This window comes from Gymnogyps californianus, unplaced genomic scaffold (assembly GCF_018139145.2).
Source record: "Gymnogyps californianus isolate 813 unplaced genomic scaffold, ASM1813914v2 HiC_scaffold_108, whole genome shotgun sequence".
NCBI lineage: Eukaryota > Metazoa > Chordata > Aves > Accipitriformes > Cathartidae > Gymnogyps > Gymnogyps californianus.
In genome coordinates, this window is record NW_026113989.1 from 83,910 (window position 1) to 107,964 (window position 24,055).

At 59.2% G+C, this 24,055-nt stretch overlaps 1 protein-coding gene and 1 long non-coding RNA gene across 2 annotated transcripts in view; both read right to left on the minus strand.

Annotated features, from left to right (window-relative positions):
- Positions 1–1,332: 1,332 nt before the first annotated feature.
- Positions 1,333–24,055, minus strand: part of LOC127027941 (uncharacterized) — a 39,840-nt gene continuing 17,117 nt past the window's right edge. Inside the window, exons 11-14 of the mRNA XM_050913795.1 lie at positions 17,834–17,911; positions 17,640–17,738; positions 1,811–1,918; positions 1,333–1,424 (exon numbers count right to left, since the gene is read on the minus strand). Of these exons, the coding sequence (XP_050769752.1) occupies positions 1,333–1,424; positions 1,811–1,918; positions 17,640–17,738; positions 17,834–17,911 (377 nt within the window). The remainder of the gene's footprint in view (positions 1,425–1,810; positions 1,919–17,639; positions 17,739–17,833; positions 17,912–24,055) is intronic.
- On the minus strand, positions 2,443–10,563 carry LOC127027948 (uncharacterized). The gene is made up of 3 exons (XR_007767877.1): positions 10,495–10,563; positions 2,568–2,645; positions 2,443–2,476 (listed from the first exon to the last, which is right to left on the minus strand). It is a non-coding gene; the product is annotated as an uncharacterized LOC127027948 (long non-coding RNA).

The following is a 24,055-nucleotide window of genomic DNA, read 5'->3' on the forward strand; positions in this document are numbered from 1 at the left end:
GGCTGCTTGCGTCCAGCTCTCAGGGGTGCCGGGGCGGCTGGTGTGGCTGGTGCGGCTGTCGGCGCGCCGGTTTTGCAGGCTGGAGCGGCGGCTGCTGGCGTTGCGTCCAGCTCTCAGGGGTGCCGGGGCGGCTGGTGTGGCTGGTGCGGCTGTCCGGGCGCGAGGGCCAGCCGCCGCTTTCCCGCTGGGCTCCTGAAGCTGCAGAGAGGCGCCTGTGGAGAGAGGAGGCCGCTGAGGCCCTCAGCTGCAGACGGGACACAGGGACTGTGCTCCACAGCACGGCCCAGAGCTGGCAAGGCTCACCACCACGGGCGGAGCTGCTGGCACGCCTTGGCCGAGGTGGACGCCTGCACCTCATGGCACCACCAAGCAGGGGGAATCCTCCGGGCAGGTTCGCTGGTCAGGAGCGGGCGCGAGGGCGCCTCTCGCTGTCTAGGGCAATCTCGTCCCCCGCGCTTTCTCGTCCTGACCTTGCTTTGCCTCTGCCTGTCGCTCCTGGGGGCTGCTCTTGTCCGGGCAGGGCCACTTTGAGCTAACGCTGGCTCCAGGCAGAGCGGGCTCCCGAGAGGAAGGCCCAGGACTTAAGAGGCCAATTAAAGCACCTGACAGCAGCAGAAACCTCCGCAGAGTTTTCTGGCCAACCGCTCACTCGCCACTCCACAGCAGCCTGACTAGAAAGGCTTCGTGGCCACAAGCAGCCATCGAAGGAAGCAGTGGGGGAAAATCAATGACTCACTGTTTTCTCTTCCTCCGCCGCCGGATCACGACACAGCACAACAGTATCGCAAGTGGCAGGGAAATCAGGAGTGCTGCTGTGCCTATCATACAGTTCCTTCGCACGTCTTGAGGACAGAAGACGCTTGCGGAGCTCTGGGCATTGCTCTGGGGACTGTAAACACTTGTGGTTCTCTCGCCGACCACATCTGGAGGAGCAATTTGGAACGTTAGGCCGTCCTGTGCACCACTGGTAAGCTTGCAGCACGTTTGATATGGCCGGGAAGTTCTCTGTTTCCCCCGGAGCTGGTGCCTGGAGGCACGCTCCCACCCTTTGGGACAGGTTGTCCCAGCGAACAAAACTCGGCAGGCCAGAAGGAGAGCCCGGGGGGAGCGCAGCTGCTTGACCAGTCGCTCCTTCGAGGGACACGGACACAAACCATCCCTGCAGCAGGCATGCCACCCCCAACTCTCCCTCCCGCCGGGCCAGCTCCCACACCCCGAGGGGACGGCGTCAGGCCCTCTGAGGAGACACCGGAGCCTTGTTCTCCCCTTCTGCCTTTTCTCCAGCATGGGCACTGCTTGCAGCCGCTCCCAGTTTTGGGACGCGTCTCCCACTTAGGGACCCCAGCAAGACTGCTCAGTACCTGAGTCCGTTCGAAAAAATTCATATACGCCGCCGTGGTGGTCTTCTCCGGGCTTTGACAGCGCTGCCAAAAAGCAGAGACGACAGGTAAAGCCTCAGCAGGGCTCAGGCACAGAGGATGGAGGAGGACGGGGAGGTTCCCTCGAAGCCCCTGCCCGATCTGGGAGTCAGGGCATCGCTCTGGACCTCAGCTCACGGGAGGGATCCCGCTCTGTGCTGCCCTTGGGCCTTGGGCCTCTAGGGACTCTGGGATGCAGCCACCGCGGGAGGTACATTCGATTAAGAGTCCCGTTTCCATCACCTGCGGAACGTGCTGCAGATGCCTCGACCCCAAAACACTTTCAGCTTTGGCTGCTGACGTGAGGTGCAAGAGCGGGCACCGGGGGAAGAGCCTGCTGACACACAGCGATCCTGATGGGTGACACCGGCTGAGCATGGGACAGCAATTACCTGGCGTGCCGGTGGCTTTCATCGCCTCCGTTTCTTTGGCAGAGACTGGTAGAGAGCCACTGCTTCCTTCTGGAAACGCCTCCTTCCGCACAGCCTCTCGTTCCGACTCTTGAGAAAGCAAGCGGGACAGTTGGATCAGATGGAACCGTTCCCCGTCAGGGAGATGGCATCTTCAGGAGGCAACACTTCTCAAAGACATCGATCAGGCTTAGAAAAAACGCCTGGGCTTTTGGGGCTGCGCCTAGTCACTGCTCCGAACCACAGCCACGCCTGAGCTGCTGGAGCAGCTCAAATCTGCCTACCGCCATCTGCACAAAGCAGCTCCGAGCCGTACTGGTAAAAGTGGGGCAGCAGCTGCCGCTGGCGCTCGGCTGGAACCCCAACTGGCAGCAGAGGCTCTGCACCGTCTCTGTGGCTCGCCAGCGCCTGCAAGGCGGGAAGCCCAGCATCGCTGCTGCGAGGCTCTGATCGACCCCTTCCCGCTGTGCAGGCTACAGCGTGTCCCGACGTCTATCTAAAACCTCCGGTTGCTGACTCCCACGGCTAAGGCAGAGTGAAATGTACCCACCGTGTCCTCTCTCCAGTTCCTCCAGCATCTGCCTCAGGACTTCAGATGCCTCTGGGGACTTTTTCCTCCTTCAGCTTGGGGCTTTGCTCTTGGAGGACCTTAACAGAAAGTATTTGGTTCAGTTTCACATGAACACATTACAGAAACCGAGCACTCAGCCTGTGAGGTCAGCAGAGACAGACTACTCACCCCTGCGATGCCAGCTGGGCTCTAGCGCAGCATCCAGCCGAGGAGCTGGAAAAGTCCTCCCTACGGGCACTTCTGTAACTAAACACGCAGAGAAGCTTCCGTCATCTTGTGATCGACATCGGCAGAACTGAACGGCAGAAGCGGTAAGGGGATCACGCAAGGAGAGGGCACACACGTGCACGTCTCCGTCCTCACACCTGCCGAGCCGCCCGGCTGGCTGACCTTTGGGCTTTGAGCTGGCAGCTCTCAAAGGGAGGAAAAAGCCATGATGACGTACCCATGCCATCTCCCAGAGGCTCAGTCCTGGAACCCAGCCGGGAAGCTGGATCACTGTCACCCACAGGCATGGCTGCAAAGAAGCGCAGGACAGAACAGCTCCCGTGACACAGTTCCAGATACTTCTTCAGATCAGAGTGGCAGCGAGTGCAATTCAAAGACGGGATTACTCCACGGCACTCATCTCTCCCTTCCACTCAGGAGCATGGTGCAAGGAGTTACCGCGTGCCTGCAATGGCACCATGCTGGGGCAAAACGAACCACGCAGGGAGCTGCCGGGAGAAGGGGCTCCCTGGAGGTCACACCAGCTCTAAACTCAACCCCAACAAGCCCGCTGGCTTGGCAGCCGGCACCGGGAGCAGCTCAGGCTCCGAGGGGCTGGCAAAGACAGCTTCGCCAGGCAAAGCGCCCCGAAGCACATCTCTGAGCCTGACCCGTTCCCTCTCTGCTCTTCTCCATGTCTGCGCCTTGGCCACGGAAGGAGCAACTTGCATGTCAGACGGCAAGAAGATGAAAAGGTAGATGCGCCTTCCTCCCACTGACTTACCTGTGGGATTGCTCTCAGGCTCGAGGACAGGAATAGACCAAGAAGTCGGGAAGCCGTCGACCTTGAGAGGATCTTAAGGCAAATTGCACGTGACTAAGCTGTTGCCACATTGTCAGTGGGTATTGTTTCAAGGAAAGGGACATGGAGAACGTACCTCCAGGGTGCCGCAAGGGCTCCAAACCAACGTCCAGCCGAGAAGCTGGATAACCGTTGCCACCGCCCTCATCTAGAAGCAAGCACAGATGAGAAACGTTTCCCTTGCATGTTGGGATCCACTTCTGCCTGAGTGAACTGCAGGCACCGGAAGGGGGTCAGGTAACAACGTGGGAGCCAGACGTAGGTGGAGATTGCCAAAGCGGCAGAGGGGCCTGGTGACCTCTTGGCTGGCTCCTTGCAGCTCTCCACACACTCTTTCCAGGCCATGGGCAACACCCTCGACGAGCGGATGGACCAACGTACGGCCCCCTGGCGCTTTCTTACCGGGAGAGCTCTCACGCACACAGAGGAAGCCCTCGCGAAAGCACCGGAGGAAAAAAAATCATCCACGCTCCTCGGGGAGAAGAGCCCGCCGGCCTGTGAAAGGCTGCACCAGCACCACCCGCTTACCTGCTCCCCGTGCTCGCCACGGAGCAGCCCTGGCATGCAGGGCCACCAGGAGAGGAGGAGGAGGAGGAGGTGGCGGGCAGGGGCCATGGCCCCCTGTGCTCGCACCATGCTGCTGCTGCTGCTGCTGCTGCTGCTGCTGCTGCTGCTGTGGCGCTGCTGCTGCTGCTGCTGCTGCGCTGCTGCAGTAGTCTGGGCCGGGGGCTGAGCGGTCAGTGCTTATGACTGGCGCGGCATCGTGGGGCTCTGTGACCTCACAGCCCCGCTGTGACCTCACAGCCAGGCCGAGGCTGCGTGGGGATGGCTCTCAGGTGCTCGTGGAGGGGCACTGGAGCACAGCCAGGGGAGCTGCCCTCCCGGGTTGGGGAGCCCGTCCCGTCGGGCAGCTCCGTCCAAGGGCTGGGACACAGTCCCACCCGGGGCTGAGCCCCCAGCTCTGCGCTGTTTTCCGGGCACTGTCAGAGGGGCGGTGAGGAGCTCACAGTCCCCAGAACGGCAGGAAACCACAGCCAAGGGAGTGCTGACCTCCTCGGGTGCTGTTACCAACAGCTCAGGAGGCTGAAGAGGGAGTGATTTCAGTGTCGAGACAAGTGCAAGATCCCCTCCTGGAGGCAGCTGGCAGGCTGGAGCCCAGTTTGGCGCCTTGGGGGACCCCAGGGCTAACGAGTCACTCTTGTTTCACGGGAAAGATGAAGCCTTTACTTTTCCATTTCTTCTTCATGTGAAATTGAAGGAATCCTTTCTGTCAGGGTCCTCAAAGAGCAAAGTCAATCAATAAAACAGAAAAATAGTCTCTTAAATTATTTGACATGCAAAAGGAAGCCTCGAGAGAGCAGCTGGTGGGTATAGGCTGCCCGACCAACCCAGTGGCCTTCGCTGATGGAGTGACTACATCAGTGGACGAGGGAAGAGCTACCCATGTCATCTGTCTGGACTTCTGTAAGGCCTTTGACACAGTCCCCCCAACATCCTCCTCTCTCAGTTGGACCTGATGGACGGACTGTTCGGTGGATAAGGAAGTGGTCGGATGGTCGCATCCAGAGGGTAGTGCTCAACGGCTCGATGCGCGGACGGAGATCGGTGACGAGCGGTGTCCCTCAGGGGACCAGTACTGTTTAATATCTTCATCAACGACATAGACAGGGCATCGAGTGCACCCTCAGCAAGTTTGCAGGAGACACCAAGCTGAGTGGTGCGGTTGACAGCACGCCCGAGGGACGGGATGCCATCCAGAGGGAGCTGGACAAGCTCGAGAAGCGGGCCCACGTGAACCTCGTGAGGTTCAACAAGGCCAAGTGCAAGGTCCTGCACCTGGGTCGCGGCAAGCCCCGGTATCAATACAGGCTGGGGGATGAAGGGATTGAGAGCAGCCCTGCCGAGAAGGACTCGGGGAGTACTGGTGGACGAAAAGCTGGACGTGAGCCGGCAACGTGCGCTCGCTGCCCAGAACGCCACCCGTATCCTGGGCTGCATCAAAAGCAGCGTGGCCAGCAGGTCGAGGGAGGGGATTCTGCCCCTCTACTCCGCTCTGGTGAGACCTTCTCCTGGGAAGAAAAGCAGAGCGAGCTGCGGTTGTTCAGCCTGGAGAAGAGAAGGCTCCGGGAGACCTGATTGCAGCCTTTCAGTACTTGAAAGGGGGCTTATAAGAAAGATGGGGACCGAGTTTTTAGTAGGGCCTGTTGCAACAGGACAAGGGGTAATGGTTTTAAACTAGAAGAGGGTAGATTCAGACTAGCTATAAGCAGGACATTTTTTTGCGCTGAGGGTGGCGAAACACTGGCACAGGTTGCCCAGAGAGGTGGCAGATGCCCGTCCCTGGAAGCATTCAAGGTCAGGTTGGACGGGGCTCTGAGCAACGTGATCTAGTTGAAGATGGCCCTGCTCATGGCAGGGGCGGTTGGACTAGATGACCTTTAAAGGTCCCTCCCAATGCAAACCATTCTATGATTCTATGATTCAAGGTGCTGGGAGCACTGACTGCAAAGAGCGAGTCAATCTGAGTGTGAAATATGTGTTAGGATAAGTCAAGTGGCTTTTGCCCCTGAAAGCATGTGGCAGAGGAAGAAGGAATTGGTCGGAGTGGTTTTGGGTGGAGTGGAGCAGAAGTTCCATTAACTTGAGTGCCCGAGAGTGCCTGGTCTCTCCGCTACCACAAACTGAATCAAAAGGAAGGACTTGCCTGGTTGTGCCCAACTCGTTGTGTTCGAGCATCTCCCCAGTCTCACAGCCCTAACCTGCGCTGGCTCCCATGTCATACGGTGTCACCCCATCTCCTGACACAGACCCCGGAGGACAATCATGAGGAATTCACGAGGGAAACCCGACCAATTGCCGTGAAAGGGGAGCTGGCAACCACGTCTTCCGTCACCTCTCACACTCAGTGGTGACTGAGGGTGCTCCCCAGTTTCCCCTTTCTGCTTTGGTCTTTTGTACAGAGACAGGCTGGGTCTTTTCTATTGCATTGACTTTAGGTGAGGTTCTCCCCTGGTTTTCATCCGTGGGGTGTACAGTGGTCAAGAGCAGAAGACAGACATGGACCTGCTTGAGCGGGTCCAGAGCAGGGCCACAGAGGTGATGAGGGGGCTGGAGCAGGTGTCAGTAGCTGAGGTGTCTAAGTTAGGTCCCCTGCACGCTATCAACGAGTCTGTGACAAATAGGGGGAAAAAAGACTCCAGCCCTGCTGTTCTCTCAACAGGAGGATTGCATCAAACCAAAAGTCAGTCTGGCCTAGGGTGCCTTGCCTGTGGGTGAAGCCCAATTGGCCACCCCCAATTGGTGATGGCCCATCAATTAGGCCCCTCCCAGGGCCCATTAATTAGCGAGGCCCTTTGTTTGGCCTCCAGGACATTGGCTTGTCAGGCTTGTGTCCCTGGAGGTGCTCTTGAGACTGGCCAGGTCGGGCTCCCATCACCGCCTCCCGCACCGTGCGTCAGCCAGGTTGGTGTCGCTGTCTGTTGCTGGCCATGGTTGTGGGCTCCCCCAGCCCCTCGGGGCCCCGCTGCCGGTCGGAGGAGCCCCGTGCCTGGCTCCTGCCTGCCGACACCGTGGGCACCCACGGCTGCGCCCGGGCATGGGGCGCAGCCAGTGCTGGTGCCTCGCGGGGTTTGCTCTAGGTGCCACCCGGACACTTGTGCGAGAGCTCTGTCCCTCTCTATTTGGAGAGAAACGGCTGATCCCTGTAGCTGTGTGTCGGGGGTGCGTCCTCTGCAGGACATTCGTGTTTTCTGAGAAAATCACCTGCCTTCAGTTCAAAAGGTGTCTGGTGTCCTCAGGCTTTCGACACTAACACTTACACGATTGCCAAAGGATGCCAAATTAATTTTGTTTCAGGAGCTCTTTCTTGCACACTTGTAAGCAAAGGAAAAGGCAGGGAGCTTAGAACCTGAATGTATTTTCATGCTAGACCTGCTGCTAGTGTGTGTCATTAGGTGAAAGACTAAAGATCCATCAGCTTTATCGTCGTCTTTTAATTTCTTTGCCAGTGTGCTGGGGGTTAAGGGTGGCTGTTTGGTCAGTGCCCCCCCAACCCCTACCCTGGCGGGGGCCGCCTTCAGCCCTTGCCGTAGGGCCCCACCACGGGGCTCGGGGGGCGGGGGCCGTTTTGGTTGGGGCTGGGGCTGGAAGGCGCTGGGCTGGTTCCGCAGCAGCTGGGGAGCCGGAGCCGGGCTGGGGGGCCGCGGGGGCCGTGGGGAGGGCGGGCGCGCCGGTTTTGCAGGCCGGAGCGGCGGCTGCTGGCGTTGCGTCCAGCTCTCAGGGGTGCCGGGGCGGCTGGTGTGGCTGGTGCGGCTGTCCGGGCGCGCGAGGGCCAGGGCCGCGCTTTCCCGCTGGGGCTCCTGAAGCTGCAGAGAGGCGCCGTGTGAGAGAGGAGGCCGCTGAGGCCCTCAGCTGCAGACGGGACACAGGGACTGTGGCTCCACAGCACGGCCAGAGCTGGCAAGGCTCACCACCACGGGCGGAGCTGCTGGCACGCCTTGGCTGAGGTGGATGCCTGCACCTCATGGCACCACCAAGCAGGGGGAATCCTCCGGGCAGGTTCGCTGGTCAGGAGCGGGCGCGAGGGCACCTCTCGCTGTCTAGGGCAATCTCGTCCCCCGCGCTTTCTCGTCCTGACCTTGCTTTGCCTCTGCCTGTCGCTCCTGGGGGCTGCTCTTGTCCGGGCAGGGCCACTTTGAGCTAACGCTGGCTCCAGGCAGAGCGGGCTCCCGAGAGGAAGGCCCAGGACTTAAGAGGCCAATTAAAGCACCTGACAGCAGCAGAAACCTCCGCAGAGTTTTCTGGCCAACCGCTCACTCGCCTACTCCACAGCAGCCTGACTAGAAAGGCTTCGTGGCACAAGCAGCCATCGAAGGAAGCAGTGGGGGGGAAAATCAATGACTCACTGTTTTCTCTTCCTCCGCCGCCGGATCACGACACAGCACAACAGTATCGCAAGTGGCAGGGAAATCAGGAGTGCTGCTGTGCTATCAATACAGTTCCTTCGCACGTCTTGAGGACAGAAGACGCTTGCGAGCTCTGGGCATTGCTCTGGGGAACTGTAAACACTTGTGGTTCTCTCGCCGACCACACTGGAGGAGCAATTTTGGAACGTATTAGGCCCGTCCTGTGCACCACTGGTAAGCTTGCAGCACGTTTGATGTGGCCGGAAGTTCTCTGTTTCCCCCGGAGCTGGTGCCTGGAGGCACGCTCCCACCCTTTGGGACAGGTTGTCCCAGCGAACAAAACTCGGCAGGGCCAGAAGGAGAGCCCGGGGGGGGAGCGCAGCTGCTTGACCAGTCGCTCCTTCGAGGGACACGGACACAAACCATCCCTGCAGCAGGCATGCCACCCCCAACTCTCCCTCCCGCTGGGCCAGCTCCCACACCCCGAGGGGGACGGCGTCAGGCCCTCTGAGGAGACACCGGAGCCTTGTTCTCCCCTTCTGCCTTTTCTCCAGCATGGGCACTGCTTGCAGCCGCTCCCAGTTTTGGGACGCGTCTCCCACTTAGGGACCCCGGCAAGACTGCTCAGTACCTGAGTCCGTTCGAAAAAAATTCATATACGCCGCCGTGGTGGTCTTCTCCGGGCTTTGACAGCGCTGCCAAAAAGCAGAGATGACAGGTAAAGCCTCAGCAGGGCTCAGGCACAGAGGATGGAGGAGGACGGGGAGGTTCCCTCGAAGCCCCTGCCCGATCTGGGAGTCAGGGCATCGCTCTGGACCTCAGCTCACGGGAGGGATCCCGCTCTGTGCTGCCCTTGGGCCTTGGCCTCTAGGGACTCTGGGATGCAGCCACCGCGGGAGGTACATTCGATTAAGAGTCCCATTTCCCATCACCTGCGGAACGTGCTGCAGATGCCTCGACCCCAAACACTTTCAGCTTTGGCTGCTGACGTGAGGTGCAAGAGCGGGCACCGGGGGAAGAGCCTGCTGGCACACAGCAATCCTGATGGGTGACACCGGCTGAGCGGGGGACAGCAATTACCTGGCGTGCCGGTGGCTTGCATCGCCTCCGTTCCTTTGGCAGAGACTGGCAGCGAGCCACCGCTTCCTTCCGGAAACGCCTCCTTCTGCACAGCCTCTCGTTCCGACTCTTGAGAAAGCAAGCGGGACAGTTGGATCAGATGGAACCGTTCCCCGTCAGGGAGATGGCATCTTCAGGAGGCAACACTTCTCAAAGACATCGATCAGGTTTAGAAAAAACGCCTGGGCTTTTGGGGCTGCGCCTAGTCACTGCTCCAAACCACAGCCACGCCTGAGCTGCTGGGAGCAGCTCAAATCTGCCTACCGCCATCTGCACAAAGCAGCTCTGAGCCGTACTGGTAAAAGTGGGGCAGCAGCTGCCCCTGGCGCTCGGCTTGAACCACAACTGGCAGCAGAGGCTCTGCACCGTCTCTGTGGCTCGCCACCGCCTGCAAGGTGGGAAGCCCAGCATCGCTGCTGCGAGGCTCTGATCGACCCCTTCCCACTGTGCAGGGCTACAGCGTGTCCCAACATGTATCTAAAACCTCCGGTCGCCGAGTTCCACGGCTAAGGCAGATGTGAAATGTACCCACCGGTCCTCTCTCCAGTTCCTCCAGCATCTGCCTCAGGACTTCAGATGGCTCCGGGGACTTTTTTCCTCCTTCGGCTTGGGACTTTGCTCTTGGAGGACCTTAACAGAAAGTATTTGGTTCAGTTTCACATGAATACATTACAGAAACCCACTGCTCAGCCTGTGACAGCTCTCAGCAGAGACAGACTACTCACCCCTGCGATGCCAGCTGGGCTGTAATGGAGCGTCCAGCCGAGGAGCTGGAAGAGTCCTCCCTACGGGCACTTCTGTAACTAAACACGCAGAGAAGCTTCCGTCATCTATTGTGATCGACATCGGCAGAACTGAACGGCAGAAGCGGTAAGGGATCACGCAAGGAGAGGGCACACACGTGCACGTCTCCGTCCTCACACCTGCCGAGCCGCCCGGCTGGCTGACCTTTGGGCTTTGAGCTGGCAGCTCTCAAAGGGAGGAAAAAGCCATGATGACGTACCCATGCCATCTCCCGGAGGCTCAGTCCTGGAACCCAGCCGGGAAGCTGGATCACTGTCACCCACAGGCATGGCTGCAAAGAAGCGCAGGACAGAAACAGCTCCCGTGACACAGTTCCAGATACTTCTTCAGATCAGAGTGGCAGCGAGTGCAATTCAAAGATGGGATTACTCCACGGCACTCATCTCTCCCTTCCACTCAGGAGCATGGTGCAAGGAGTTACCGCGTGCCTGCAATGGCACCATGCTGGGGCAAAACGAACCACGCAGGGAGCTGCCGGGAGAAGGGGCTCCCTGGAGCTCACACCAGCTCTAAACTCAACCCCAACAAGCCCGCTGGCTTGGCAGCCGGCACCGGGAGCAGCTCAGGCTCCGAGGGGCCGGCAAAGACAGCTTCGCCAGGCAAAGCGCCCCGAAGCACATCTCTGAGCCTGACCCGTTCCCTCTCTGCTCTTCTCCATGTCTGCGCCTTGGCCACGGAAGGAGCAACTTGCATGTCAGACGGCAAGAAGATGAAAAGGTAGATGCGCCTTCCTCCCACTGACTTACCTGTGGGATTGCTCTCAGGCTCGAGGACAGGAATAGACCAAGAAGTCGGGAAGCCGTCGACCTTGAGAGGATCTTAAGGCAAATTGCACGTGACTAAGCTGTTGCCACATTGTCAGTGGGTATTGTTTCAAGGAAAGGGACATGGAGAACGTACCTCCAGGGTGCCGCAAGGGCTCCAAACCAACGTCCAGCCGAGAAGCTGGATAACCGTTGCCACCGCCCTCATCTAGAAGCAAGCACAGATGAGAAACGTTTCCCTTGCATGTTGGGATCCACTTCTGCCTGAGTGAACTGCAGGCACCGGAAGGGGGTCAGGTAACAACGTGGGAGCCAGACGTAGGTGGAGATTGCCAAAGCGGCAGAGGGGCCTGGTGACCTCTTGGCTGGCTCCTTGCAGCTCTCCACACACTCTTTCCAGGCCATGGGCAACACCCCTCGACGAGCGGATGGACCAACGTACGGCCCCCTGGCGCTTTCTTACCGGGAGAGCTCTCACGCACACAGAGGAAGCCCTCGCGAAAGCACCGGAGGAAAAAAACCATCATCCATGCTCCTCGGGCAGAAGAGCCCACCGGCCTGTGAAAGGCTGCACCAGCACCACCCGCTTACCTGCTCCCCGCGCTCGCCATGGAGCAGCCCTGGCATGCAGGGCCACCAGGAGGAGGAGGAGGAGGTGGCGGGCAGGGGCCATGGCCCCCTGTGCTCGCACCATGCTGCTGCTGCTGCTGCTGCTGCTGCTGCTTGCTGCTGCTGCTGCTGCAGTAGTCTGGGCCGGGGCTGAGCGGTCAGTGCTTATGACTGGCGCGGCATCGTGGGGCTCTGTGACCTCACAGCCCCGCTGTGACCTCACAGCCAGGCCGAGGCTGCGTGGGGATGGCTCTCAGGTGCTCGTGGAGGGGCACTGGAGCACAGCCAGGGGAGCTGCCTTCCCGGGTTGGGGAGCCCGTCCCGTCGGGCAGCTCCGTCCAAGGGCTGGGACACAGTCCCACCCGGGGCTGAGCCCCCAGCTCTGCGCTGTTTTCCGGGCACTGTCAGAGGGGCGGTGAGGAGCTCACAGTCCCCAGAACGGCAGGAAACCACAGCCAAGGGAGTGCTGACCTCCTCGGGTGCTGTTACCAACAGCTCAGGAGGCTGAAGAGGGAGTGATTTCAGTGTCGAGACAAGTGCAAGATCCCCTCCTGGAGGCAGCTGGCAGGCTGGAGCCCAGTTTGGCACCTTGGGGGACCCCAGGGCTAACGAGTCACTTTTGTTTCACGGGAAAGATGAAGCCTTTACTTTTCCATTTCTTCTTCATGTGAAATTGAAGGGAATCCTTTCTGTCAGGGTCCTCAAAGAGCAAAGTCAATCAATAAAACAGTAAAAATAGTCTCTTAAATTATTTGACATGCAAAAGGAAGCCTCGAGAGAGCAGCTGGTGGGTATAGGCTGCCCGACCAACCCAGTGGCCTTCGCTGATGGAGTGACTACATCAGTGGACGAGGGAAGAGCTACCCATGTCATCTGTCTGGACTTCTGTAAGGCCTTTGACACAGTCCCCCCAACATCCTCCTCTCTCAGTTGGACCTGATGGACGGACTGTTCGGTGGATAAGGAAGTGGTCGGATGGTCGCATCCAGAGGGTAGTGCTCAACGGCTCGATGCGCGGACGGAGATCGGTGACGAGCGGTGTCCCTCAGGGGACCAGTACTGTTTAATATCTTCATCAACGACATAGACAGGGGCATCGAGTGCACCCTCAGCAAGTTTGCAGGAGACACCAAGCTGAGTGGTGCGGTTGACAGCACGCCCGAGGGACGGGATGCCATCCAGAGGGAGCTGGACAAGCTCGAGAAGCGGGCCCACGTGAACCTCGTGAGGTTCAACAAGGCCAAGTGCAAGGTCCTGCACCTGGGTCGCGGCAAGCCCCGGTATCAATACAGGCTGGGGGATGAAGGGATTGAGAGCAGCCCTGCCGAGAAGGACTCGGGGAGTACTGGTGGACGAAAAGCTGGACGTGAGCCGGCAACGTGCGCTCGCTGCCCAGAACGCCACCCGTATCCTGGGCTGCATCAAAAGCAGCGTGGCCAGCAGGTCGAGGGAGGGGATTCTGCCCCTCTACTCCGCTCTGGTGAGACCTTCTCCTGGGAAGAAAAGCAGAGCGAGCTGCGGTTGTTCAGCCTGGAGAAGAGAAGGCTCCGGGAGACCTGATTGCAGCCTTTCAGTACGTAAAGGGGGCTTATAAGAAAGATGGGGACCCGAGTTTTTAGTAGGGCCTGTTGCAACAGGACAAGGGGTAATGGTTTTAAACTAGAAGAGGGTAGATTCAGACTAGCTATAAGCAGGACATTTTTTTGCGCTGAGGGTGGCGAAACACTGGCACAGGTTGCCCAGAGAGTGGCAGATGCGCCGTCCCTGGAAGCATTCAAGGTCAGGTTGGACGGGGCTCTGAGCAACGTGATCTAGTTGAAGATGGCCCTGCTCATGGCAGGGGCGGTTGGACTAGATGACCTTTAAAGGTCCCTCCCAATGCAAACCATTCTATGATTCTATGATTCAAGGTGCTGGGAGCACTGACTGCAAAGAGCGAGTCAATCTGAGTGTGAAATATGTGTTAGGATAAGTCAAGTGGCTTTTGCCCCTGAAAGCATGTGGCAGAGGAAGAAGGAATTGGTCGGAGTGGTTTTGGGTGGAGTGGAGCAGAAGTTCCATTAACTTGAGTGCCCGAGAGTGCCTGGTCTCTCCGCTACCACAAACTGAATCAAAAGGAAGGACTTGCCTGGTTGTGCCCAACTCGTTGTGTTCGAGCATCTCCCCAGTCTCACAGCCTAACCTGCGCTGGCTCCCATGTCATACGGTGTCACCCCCATCTCCTGACACAGACCCCGGAGGACAATCATGCGGAATTCACGAGGGAAACCCGACCAATTGCCGTGAAAGGGGAGCTGGCAACCACGTCTTCCGTCACCTCTCACACTCAGTGGTGACTGAGGGTGCTCCCCAGTTTCCCCTTTCTGCTTTGGTCTTTTGTACAGAGACAGGCTGGGTCTTTTCTATTGCATTGACTTTAGGTGAGGTTCTCCCCTGGTTTTCATCCGTGGGGTGTACAGTGGTCAAGAGCAGAAGAAAGACATGGACCTGCTTGAGCGGGTCCAGAGCAGGGCCACAGAGGTGATGAGGGGGCTGGAGCAGGTGTCAGTAGCTGAGGTGTCTAAAGTTAGGTCCCCTGCACGCTATCAACGAGTCTGTGACAAATAGGGGGAAAAAAGACTCCAGCCCTGCTGTTCTCTCAACAGGAGGATTGCATCAAACCAAAAGTCAGTCTGGCCTAGGGTGCTTGCCTGTGGGTGAAGCCCAATTGGCCACCCCCAATTGGTGATGGCCCATCAATTAGGCCCCTCCCAGGGCCCATTAATTAGCGAGGCCCTTTGTTTGGCCTCCAGGACATTGGCTTGTCAGGCTTGTGTCCCTGGAGGTGCTCTTGAGACTGGCCAGGTGGGGCTCCCATCACCGCCTCCCGCACCGTGCGTCGGCCAGGTTGGTGTCGCTGTCTGTTGCTGGCCATGGTTGTGGGCTCCCCCAGCCCCTCGGGGCCCCGCTGCCGGTCGGAGGAGCCCCGTGCCTGGCTCCTGCCTGCCGACACGTGGGGCACCCACGGCTGGCGCCCGGGCATGGGGCGCAGCCAGTGCTGGTGCCTCGCGGGGTTTGCTCTAGGTGCCACCCGGACACTTGTGCGAGAGCTCTGTCCCTCTCTATTTGGAGAGAAACGGCTGATCCCTGTAGCTGTGTGTCGGGGGTGCGTCCTCTGCAGGACATTCGTGTTTTCTGAGAAAATCACCTGCCTTCAGTTCAAAAGGTGTCTGGTGTCCTCAGGCTTTCGACACTAACACTTACACGATTGCCAAAGGATGCCAAATTAATTTTGTTTCAGGAGCTCTTTCTTGCACACTTGTAAGCAAAGGAAAAGGCAGGGAGCTTAGAACCTGAATGTATTTTCATGCTAGACCTGCTGCTAGTGTGTGTCATTAGGTGAAAGACTAAAGATCCATCAGCTTTATCGTCGTCTTTTAATTTCTTTGCCAGTGTGCTGGGGGTTAAGGGTGGCTGTTTTGGTCAGTGCCCCCCCAACCCCTACCCTGGCGGGGGCCGCCTTCAGCCCTTGCCGTAGGGCCCCACCACGGGGCTCGGGGGGCGGGGGGGCCGTTTTGGTTGGGGCTGGGGCTGGAAGGCGCTGGGCTGGTTCCGCAGCAGCTGGGGAGCCGGAGCCGGGCTGGGGGGGCCGCGGGGGCCGTGGGAGAGGGCGGGCGCGCCGGTTTTGCAGGGCCGGAGCGGCGGCTGCTGGCGTTGCGTCCAGCTCTCAGGGGGTGCCGGGGCGGCTGGTGTGGCTGGTGCGGCTGTCCGGGCGCGGAGGGCCAGCCGCCGCTTTCCCGCTGGGCTCCTGAAGCTGCAGAGAGGCGCCTGTGGAGAGAGGAGGCCGCTGAGGCCCTCAGCTGCAGACGGGACACAGGGACTGTGCTCCACAGCACGGCCCAGAGCTGGCAAGGCTCACCACCACGGGCGGAGCTGCTGGCACGCCTTGGCTGAGGTGGATGCCTGCACCTCATGGCACCACCAAGCAGGGGAATCCTCCGGGCAGGTTCGCTGGTCAGGAGCGGGCGCGAGGGCGCCTCTCGCTGTCTAGGGCAATCTCGTCCCCCGCGCTTTCTCGTCCTGACCTTGCTTTGCCTCTGCCTGTCGCTCCTGGGGGCTGCTCTTGTCCGGGCAGGGCCACTTTGAGCTAACGCTGGCTCCAGGCAGAGCGGGCTCCCGAGAGGAAGGCCCAGGGACTTAAGAGGCCAATTAAAGCACCTGACAGCAGCAGAAACCTCCGCAGAGTTTTCTGGCCAAACCGCTCACTCGCCACTCCACAGCAGCCTGACTAGAAAGGCTTCGTGGCCACAAGCAGCCATCGAAGGAAGCAGTGGGGGGGAAAATCAATGACTCACTGTTTTCTCTTCCTCCGCCGCCGATCACGACACAGCACAACAGTATCGCAAGTGGCAGGGAAATCAGGAGTGCTGCTGTGCCTATCATACAGTTCCTTCGCACGTCTTGAGGACAGAAGACGCTTGCGGAGCTCTGGGCATTGCTCTGGGGACTGTAAACACTTGTGGTTCTCTCGCCGACCACATCTGGAGGAGCAATTGTGGAACGTTAGGCCGTCCTGTGCACCACTGTGGTAAGCTTGCAGCACGTTTGATATGGCCGGGAAGTTCTCTGTTTCCCCCCGGAGCTGGTGCCTGGAGGCACGCTCCCACCCTTTGGGACAGGTTGTCCCAGCGAACAAAACTCGGCAGGCCAGAAGGAGAGCAGCCGGGGGGGAGCGCAGCTGCTTGACCAGTCGCTCCTTCGAGGGACACGGACACACAACCATCCCTGCAGCAGGCATGCCACCCCCAACTCTCCCTCCCGCCGGGCCAGCTCCCACACCCCGAGGGGACGGCGTCAGGCCCTCTGAGGAGACACCGGCCTTGTTCTCCCCTTCTGCCTTTTCTCCAGCATGGGCACTGCTTGCAGCCGCTCCCAGTTTTGGGACGCGTCTCCCACTTAGGGACCCCGCAAGACTGCTCAGTACCTGAGTCCGTTCGAAAAAATTCATATACGCCGCCGTGGTGGTCTTCTCCGGGCTTTGACAGCGCTGCCAAAAAGCAGAGACAGGTAAAGCCTCAGCAGGGCTCAGGCACAGAGGATGGAGGAGGACGGGGAGGTTCCCTCGAAGCCCCTGCCCGATCTGGGAGTCAGGGCATCGCTCTGGACCTCAGCTCACGGGAGGGATCCCGCTCTGTGCTGCCCTCCTTGGGCCTCTAGGGACTCTGGGATGCAGCCACCGCGGGAGGTACATTCGATTAAGAGTCCCATTTCCCATCACCTGCGGAACGTGCTGCAGATGCCTCGACCCCAAAACACTTTCAGCTTTGGCTGCTGACGTGAGGTGCAAGAGCGGGCACCGGGGAAGAGCCTGCTGGCACACAGCAATCCTGATGGGTGACACCGGCTGAGCGGGGACAGCAATTACCTGGCGTGCCGGTGGCTTGCATCGCCTCCGTTCCTTTGGCAGAGACTGGCAGCGAGCCACCGCTTCCTTCCGGAAACGCCTCCTTCTGCACAGCCTCTCGTTCCGACTCTTGAGAAAGCAAGCGGGACAGTTGGATCAGATGGAACCGTTCCCCGTCAGGGAGATGGCATCTTCAGGAGGCAACACTTCTCAAAGACATCGATCAGGTTTAGAAAAAACGCCTGGGCTTTTGGGCTGCGCCTAGTCACTGCTCCAAACCACAGCCACGCCTGAGCTGCTGGGAGCAGCTCAAATCTGCCTACCGCCATCTGCACAAAGCAGCTCTGAGCCGTACTGGTAAAAGTGGGGCAGCAGCTGCCCCTGGCGCTCGGCTTGAACCCAACTGGCAGCAGAGGCTCTGCACCGTCTCTGTGGCTCGCCACCGCCTGCAAGGTGGGAAGCCCAGCATCGCTGCTGCGAGGCTCTGATCGACCCCTTCCCACTGTGCAGGCTACAGCGTGTCCCAACATGTATCTAAAACCTCCGGTCGCCGAGTCCCACGGCTAAGGCAGTGTGAAATGTACCCACCGTGTCCTCTCTCCAGTTCCTCCAGCATCTGCCTCAGGACTTCAGATGGCTCCGGGGACTTTTTTCCTCCTTCGGCTTGGGACTTTGCTCTTGGAGGACCTTAACAGAAAGTATTTGGTTCAGTTTCACATGAATACATTACAGAAACCCACTGCTCAGCCTGTGACAGCTCTCAGCAGAGACAGACTACTCACCCCTGCGATGCCAGCTGGGCTGTAACGGAGCGTCCAGCCGAGGAGCTGGAAGAGTCCTCCCTACGGGCACTTCTGTAACTAAACACGCAGAGAAGCTTCCGTCATCTATGTGATCGACATCGGCAGAACTGAACGGCAGAAGCGGTAAGGGGATCACGCAAGGAGAGGGCACACACGTGCACGTCTCCGTCCTCACACCTGCCGAGCCGCCCGGCTGGCTGACCTTTGGGCTTTGAGCTGGCAGCTCTCAAAGGGAGGAAAAAGCCATGATGACGTACCCATGCCATCTCCCAGAGGCTCAGTCCTGGAACCCAGCCGGGAAGCTGGATCACTGTCACCACAGGCATGGCTGCAAAGAAGCGCAGGACAGAACAGCTCCCGTGACACAGTTCCAGATACTTCTTCAGATCAGAGTGGCAGCGAGTGCAATTCAAAGACGGGATTACTCCACGGCACTCATCTCTCCCTTCCACTCAGGAGCATGGTGCAAGGAGTTACCGCGTGCCTGCAATGGCACCATGCTGGGGCAAAACGAACCACGCAGGGAGCTGCCGGGAGAAGGGGCTCCCTGGAGCTCACACCAGCTCTAAACTCAACCCCAACAAGCCCGCTGGCTTGGCAGCCGGCACCGGGAGCAGCTCAGGCTCCGAGGGGCCGGCAAAGACAGCTTCGCCAGGCAAAGCGCCCCGAAGCACATCTCTGAGCCTGACCCGTTCCCTCTCTGCTCTTCTCCATGTCTGCGCCTTGGCCACGGAAGGAGCAACTTGCATGTCAGACGGCAAGAAGATGAAAAGGTAGATGCGCCTTCCTCCCACTGACTTACCTGTGGGATTGCTCTCAGGCTCGAGGACAGGAATAGACCAAGAAGTCGGGAAGCCGTCGACCTTGAGAGGATCTTAAGGCAAATTGCACGTGACTAAGCTGTTGCCACATTGTCAGTGGGTATTGTTTCAAGGAAAGGGACATGGAGAACGTACCTCCAGGGTGCCGCAAGGGCTCCAAACCAACGTCCAGCCGAGAAGCTGGATAACCGTTGCCACCGCCCTCATCTAGAAGCAAGCACAGATGAGAAACGTTTCCCTTGCATGTTGGGATCCACTTCTGCCTGAGTGAACTGCAGGCACCGGAAGGGGGTCAGGTAACAACGTGGGAGCCAGACGTAGGTGGAGATTGCCAAAGCGGCAGAGGGGCCTGGTGACCTCTTGGCTGGCTCCTTGCAGCTCTCCACACACTCTTTCCAGGCCATGGGCAACACCCTCGACGAGCGGATGGACCAACGTACGGCCCCCTGGCGCTTTCTTACCGGGAGAGCTCTCACGCACACAGAGGAAGCCCTCGCGAAAGCACCGGAGGAAAAAAATCATCCCTCCTCGGGCAGAAGAGCCACCGGCCTGTGAAAGGCTGCACCAGCACCACCCGCTTACCTGCTCCCCGCGCTCGCCATGGAGCAGCCCTGGCATGCAGGGCCACCAGGAGGAGGAGAGGAGGAGGCGGGCAGGGGGCCATGTGCCCCCTGTGCTGCACCTGCTGCTGCTGCTGCTGCTGCTGCTGCTGCTGCTGCAGTAGTCTGGGCCGGGGCTGAGCGGTCAGTGCTTATGACTGGCGCGGCATCGTGGGGCTCTGTGACCTCACAGCCCCGCTGTGACCTCACAGCCAGGCCGAGGCTGCGTGGGGATGGCTCTCAGGTGCTCGTGGAGGGCACAGCTGCCTCCCGGGTTGGGGAGCCCGTCCCGTCAGCTCCGTCCAAGGGCTGGGACACAGTCCCACCCGGGCTGAGCCCCCAGCTCTGCGCTGTTTTCCGGGCACTGTCAGAGGGGCGGTGAGGAGCTCACAGTCCCCCAGAACGGCAGGAAACCACAGCCAAGGGAGTGCTGACCTCCTCCTGTTACCAACAGCTCAGGAGGCTGAAGAGGGAGTGATTTCAGTGTCGAGACAAGTGCAAGATCCCCTCCTGGAGGCAGCTGGCAGGCTGGAGCCCAGTTTGGCACCTTGGGGGACCCCAGGGCTAACGAGTCACTTTTGTTTCACGGGAAAGATGAAGCCTTTACTTTTCCATTTCTTCTTCATGTGAAATTGAAGGGAATCCTTTCTGTCAGGGTCCTCAAAGAGCAAAGTCAATCAATAAAACAGAAAAAATAGTCTCTTAAATTATTTGACATGCAAAAGGAAGCCTCGAGAGAGCAGCTGGTGGGTATAGGCTGCCCGACCAACCCAGTGGCCTTCGCTGATGGAGTGACTACATCAACGAGGGAAGAGCTACCCATGTCATCTGTCTGGACTTCTGTAAGGCCTTTGACACAGTCCCCCCAACATCCTCCTCTCTCAGTTGGACCTGATGGACGGACTGTTCGGTGGATAAGGAAGTGGTCGGATGGTCGCATCCAGAGGGTAGTGCTCAACGGCTCGATGCGCGGACGGAGATCGGTGACGAGCGGTGTCCCTCAGGGGACCAGTACTGTTTAATATCTTCATCAACTAGACAGGGGCATCGAGTGCACCCTCAGCAAGTTTGCAGGAGACACCAAGCTGAGTGGTGCGGTTGACAGCACGCCCGAGGGACGGGATGCCATCCAGAGGGCTGGACAAGCTCGAGAAGCGGGCCCACGTGAACCTCGTGAGGTTCAACAAGGCCAAGTGCAAGGTCCTGCACCTGGGTCGCGGCAAGCCCCGGTATCAATACAGGCTGGGGGATGAAGGGATTGAGAGCAGCCCTGCCGAGAAGGACTCGGGGAGTACTGGTGGACGAAAAGCTGGACGTGAGCCGGCAACGTGCGCTCGCTGCCCAGAACGCCACCCGTATCCTGGGCTGCATCAAAAGCAGCGTGGCCAGCAGGTCGAGGGAGGGGATTCTGCCCCTCTACTCCGCTCTGGTGAGACCTTCTCCTGGGAAGAAAAGCAGAGCGAGCTGCGGTTGTTCAGAGAAGAGAGGCTCCGGGGAGACCTGATTGCAGCCTTTCAGTACGTAAAGGGGGCTTATAAGAAAGATGGGGACCGAGTTTTTAGTAGGGCCTGTTGCAACAGGACAAGGGGTAATGGTTTTAAACTAGAAGAGGGTAGATTCAGACTAGCTATAAGCAGGACATTTTTTTGCGCTGAGGGTGGCGAAACACTGGCACAGGTTGCCCAGAGAGGTGGCAGATGCCCGTCCCTGGAAGCATTCAAGGTCAGGTTGGACGGGGCTCTGAGCAACGTGATCTAGTTGAAGATGGCCCTGCTCATGGCAGGGGCGGTTGGACTAGATGACCTTTAAAGGTCCCTCCCAATGCAAACCATTCTATGATTCTATGATTCAAGGTGCTGGGAGCACTGACTGCAAAGAGCGAGTCAATCTGAGTGTGAAATATGTGTTAGGATAAGTCAAGTGGCTTTTGCCCCTGAAAGCATGTGGCAGAGGAAGAAGAATTGGTCGGAGTGGTTTTGGGTGGAGTGGAGCAGAAGTTCCATTAACTTGAGTGCCCGAGAGTGCCTGGTCTCTCCGCTACCACAAACTGAATCAAAAGGAAGGACTTGCCTGGTTGTGCCCAACTCGTTGTGTTCGAGCATCTCCCCAGTCTCACAGCCCTAACCTGCGCTGGCTCCCATGTCATACGGTGTCACCCCATCTCCTGACACAGACCCCGGAGGACAATCATGAGGAATTCACGAGGGAAACCCGACCAATTGCCGTGAAAGGGGAGCTGGCAACCACGTCTTCCGTCACCTCTCACACTCAGTGGTGACTGAGGGTGCTCCCCAGTTTCCCCTTTCTGCTTTGGTCTTTTGTACAGAGACAGGCTGGGTCTTTTCTATTGCATTGACTTTAGGTGAGGTTCTCCCCTGGTTTTCATCCGTGGGGTGTACAGTGGTCAAGAGCAGAAGAAAGACATGGACCTGCTTGAGCGGGTCCAGAGCAGGGCCACAGAGGTGATGAGGGGGCTGGAGCAGGTGTCAGTAGCTGAGGTGTCTAAAGTTAGGTCCCCTGCACGCTATCAACGAGTCTGTGACAAATAGGGGGAAAAAAGACTCCAGCCCTGCTGTTCTCTCAACAGGAGGATTGCATCAAACCAAAAGTCAGTCTGGCCTAGGGTGCCTTGCCTGTGGGTGAAGCCCAATTGGCCACCCCCAATTGGTGATGGCCCATCAATTAGGCCCCTCCCAGGGCCCATTAATTAGCGAGGCCCTTTGTTTGGCCTCCAGGACATTGGCTTGTCAGGCTTGTGTCCCTGGAGGTGCTCTTGAGACTGGCCAGGTGGGCTCCCATCACCGCCTCCCGCACCGTGCGTCGCCAGGTTGGTGTCGCTGTCTGTTGCTGGCCATGGTTGTGGGCTCCCCCAGCCCCTCGGGGCCCCGCTGCCGGTCGGAGGAGCCCCGTGCCTGGCTCCTGCCTGCCGACACCGTGGGCACCCACGGCTGCGCCCGGGCATGGGGCGCAGCCAGTGCTGGTGCCTCGCGGGGTTTGCTCTAGGTGCCACCCGGACACTTGTGCGAGAGCTCTGTCCCTCTCTATTTGGAGAGAAACGGCTGATCCCTGTAGCTGTGTGTCGGGGGTGCGTCCTCTGCAGGACATTCGTGTTTTCTGAGAAAATCACCTGCCTTCAGTTCAAAAGGTGTCTGGTGTCCTCAGGCTTTCGACACTAACACTTACACGATTGCCAAAGGATGCCAAATTAATTTTGTTTCAGGAGCTCTTTCTTGCACACTTGTAAGCAAAGGAAAAGGCAGGGAGCTTAGAACCTGAATGTATTTTCATGCTAGACCTGCTGCTAGTGTGTGTCATTAGGTGAAAGACTAAAGATCCATCAGCTTTATCGTCGTCTTTTAATTTCTTTGCCAGTGTGCTGGGGGTTAAGGGTGGCTGTTTGGTCAGTGCCCCCCCAACCCCTACCCTGGCGGGGGCCGCCTTCAGCCCTTGCCGTAGGGCCCCACCACGGGGCTCGGGGGGCGGGGGGCCGTTTTGGTTGGGGCTGGGGCTGGAAGGCGCTGGGCTGGTTCCGCAGCAGCTGGGGAGCCGGAGCCGGGCTGGGGGGCCGCGGGGGCCGTGGGGAGGGCGGGCGCGCGCGGTTTTGCAGGCCGGAGCGGCGGCTGCTGGCGTTGCGTCCAGCTCTCAGGGGTGCCGGGGCGGCTGGTGTGGCTGGTGCGGCTGTCCGGGCGCGAGGGCCAGCCGCCGCTTTCCCGCTGGGCTCCTGAAGCTGCAGAGAGGCGCCTGTGGAGAGAGGAGGCCGCTGAGGCCCTCAGCTGCAGACGGGACACAGGGACTGTGCTCCACAGCACGGCCCAGAGCTGGCAAGGCTCACCACCACGGGCGGAGCTGCTGGCACGCCTTGGCTGAGGTGGATGCCTGCACCTCATGGCACCACCAAGCAGGGGGAATCCTCCGGGCAGGTTCGCTGGTCAGGAGCGGGCGCGAGGGCGCCTCTCGCTGTCTAGGGCAATCTCGTCCCCCGCGCTTTCTCGTCCTGACCTTGCTTTGCCTCTGCCTGTCGCTCCTGGGGGCTGCTCTTGTCCGGGCAGGGCCACTTTGAGCTAACGCTGGCTCCAGGCAGAGCGGGCTCCCGAGAGGAAGGCCCAGGACTTAAGAGGCCAATTAAAGCACCTGACAGCAGCAGAAACCTCCGCAGAGTTTTCTGGCCAACCGCTCACTCGCCACTCCACAGCAGCCTGACTAGAAAGGCTTCGTGGCCACAAGCAGCCATCGAAGGAAGCAGTGGGGGGAAAATCAATGACTCACTGTTTTCTCTTCCTCCGCCGCCGGATCACGACACAGCACAACAGTATCGCAAGTGGCAGGGAAATCAGGAGTGCTGCTGTGCCTATCATACAGTTCCTTCGCACGTCTTGAGGACAGAAGACGCTTGCGGAGCTCTGGGCATTGCTCTGGGGACTGTAAACACTTGTGGTTCTCTCGCCGACCACATCTGGAGGAGCAATTTGGAACGTTAGGCCGTCCTGTGCACCACTGGTAAGCTTGCAGCACGTTTGATATGGCCGGGAAGTTCTCTGTTTCCCCCCGGAGCTGGTGCCTGGAGGCACGCTCCCACCCTTTGGGACAGGTTGTCCCAGCGAACAAAACTCGGCAGGCCAGAAGGAGAGCCCGGGGGGAGCGCAGCTGCTTGACCAGTCGCTCCTTCGAGGGACACGGACACAAACCATCCCTGCAGCAGGCATGCCACCCCCAACTCTCCCTCCCGCCGGGCCAGCTCCCACACCCCGAGGGGACGGCGTCAGGCCCTCTGAGGAGACACC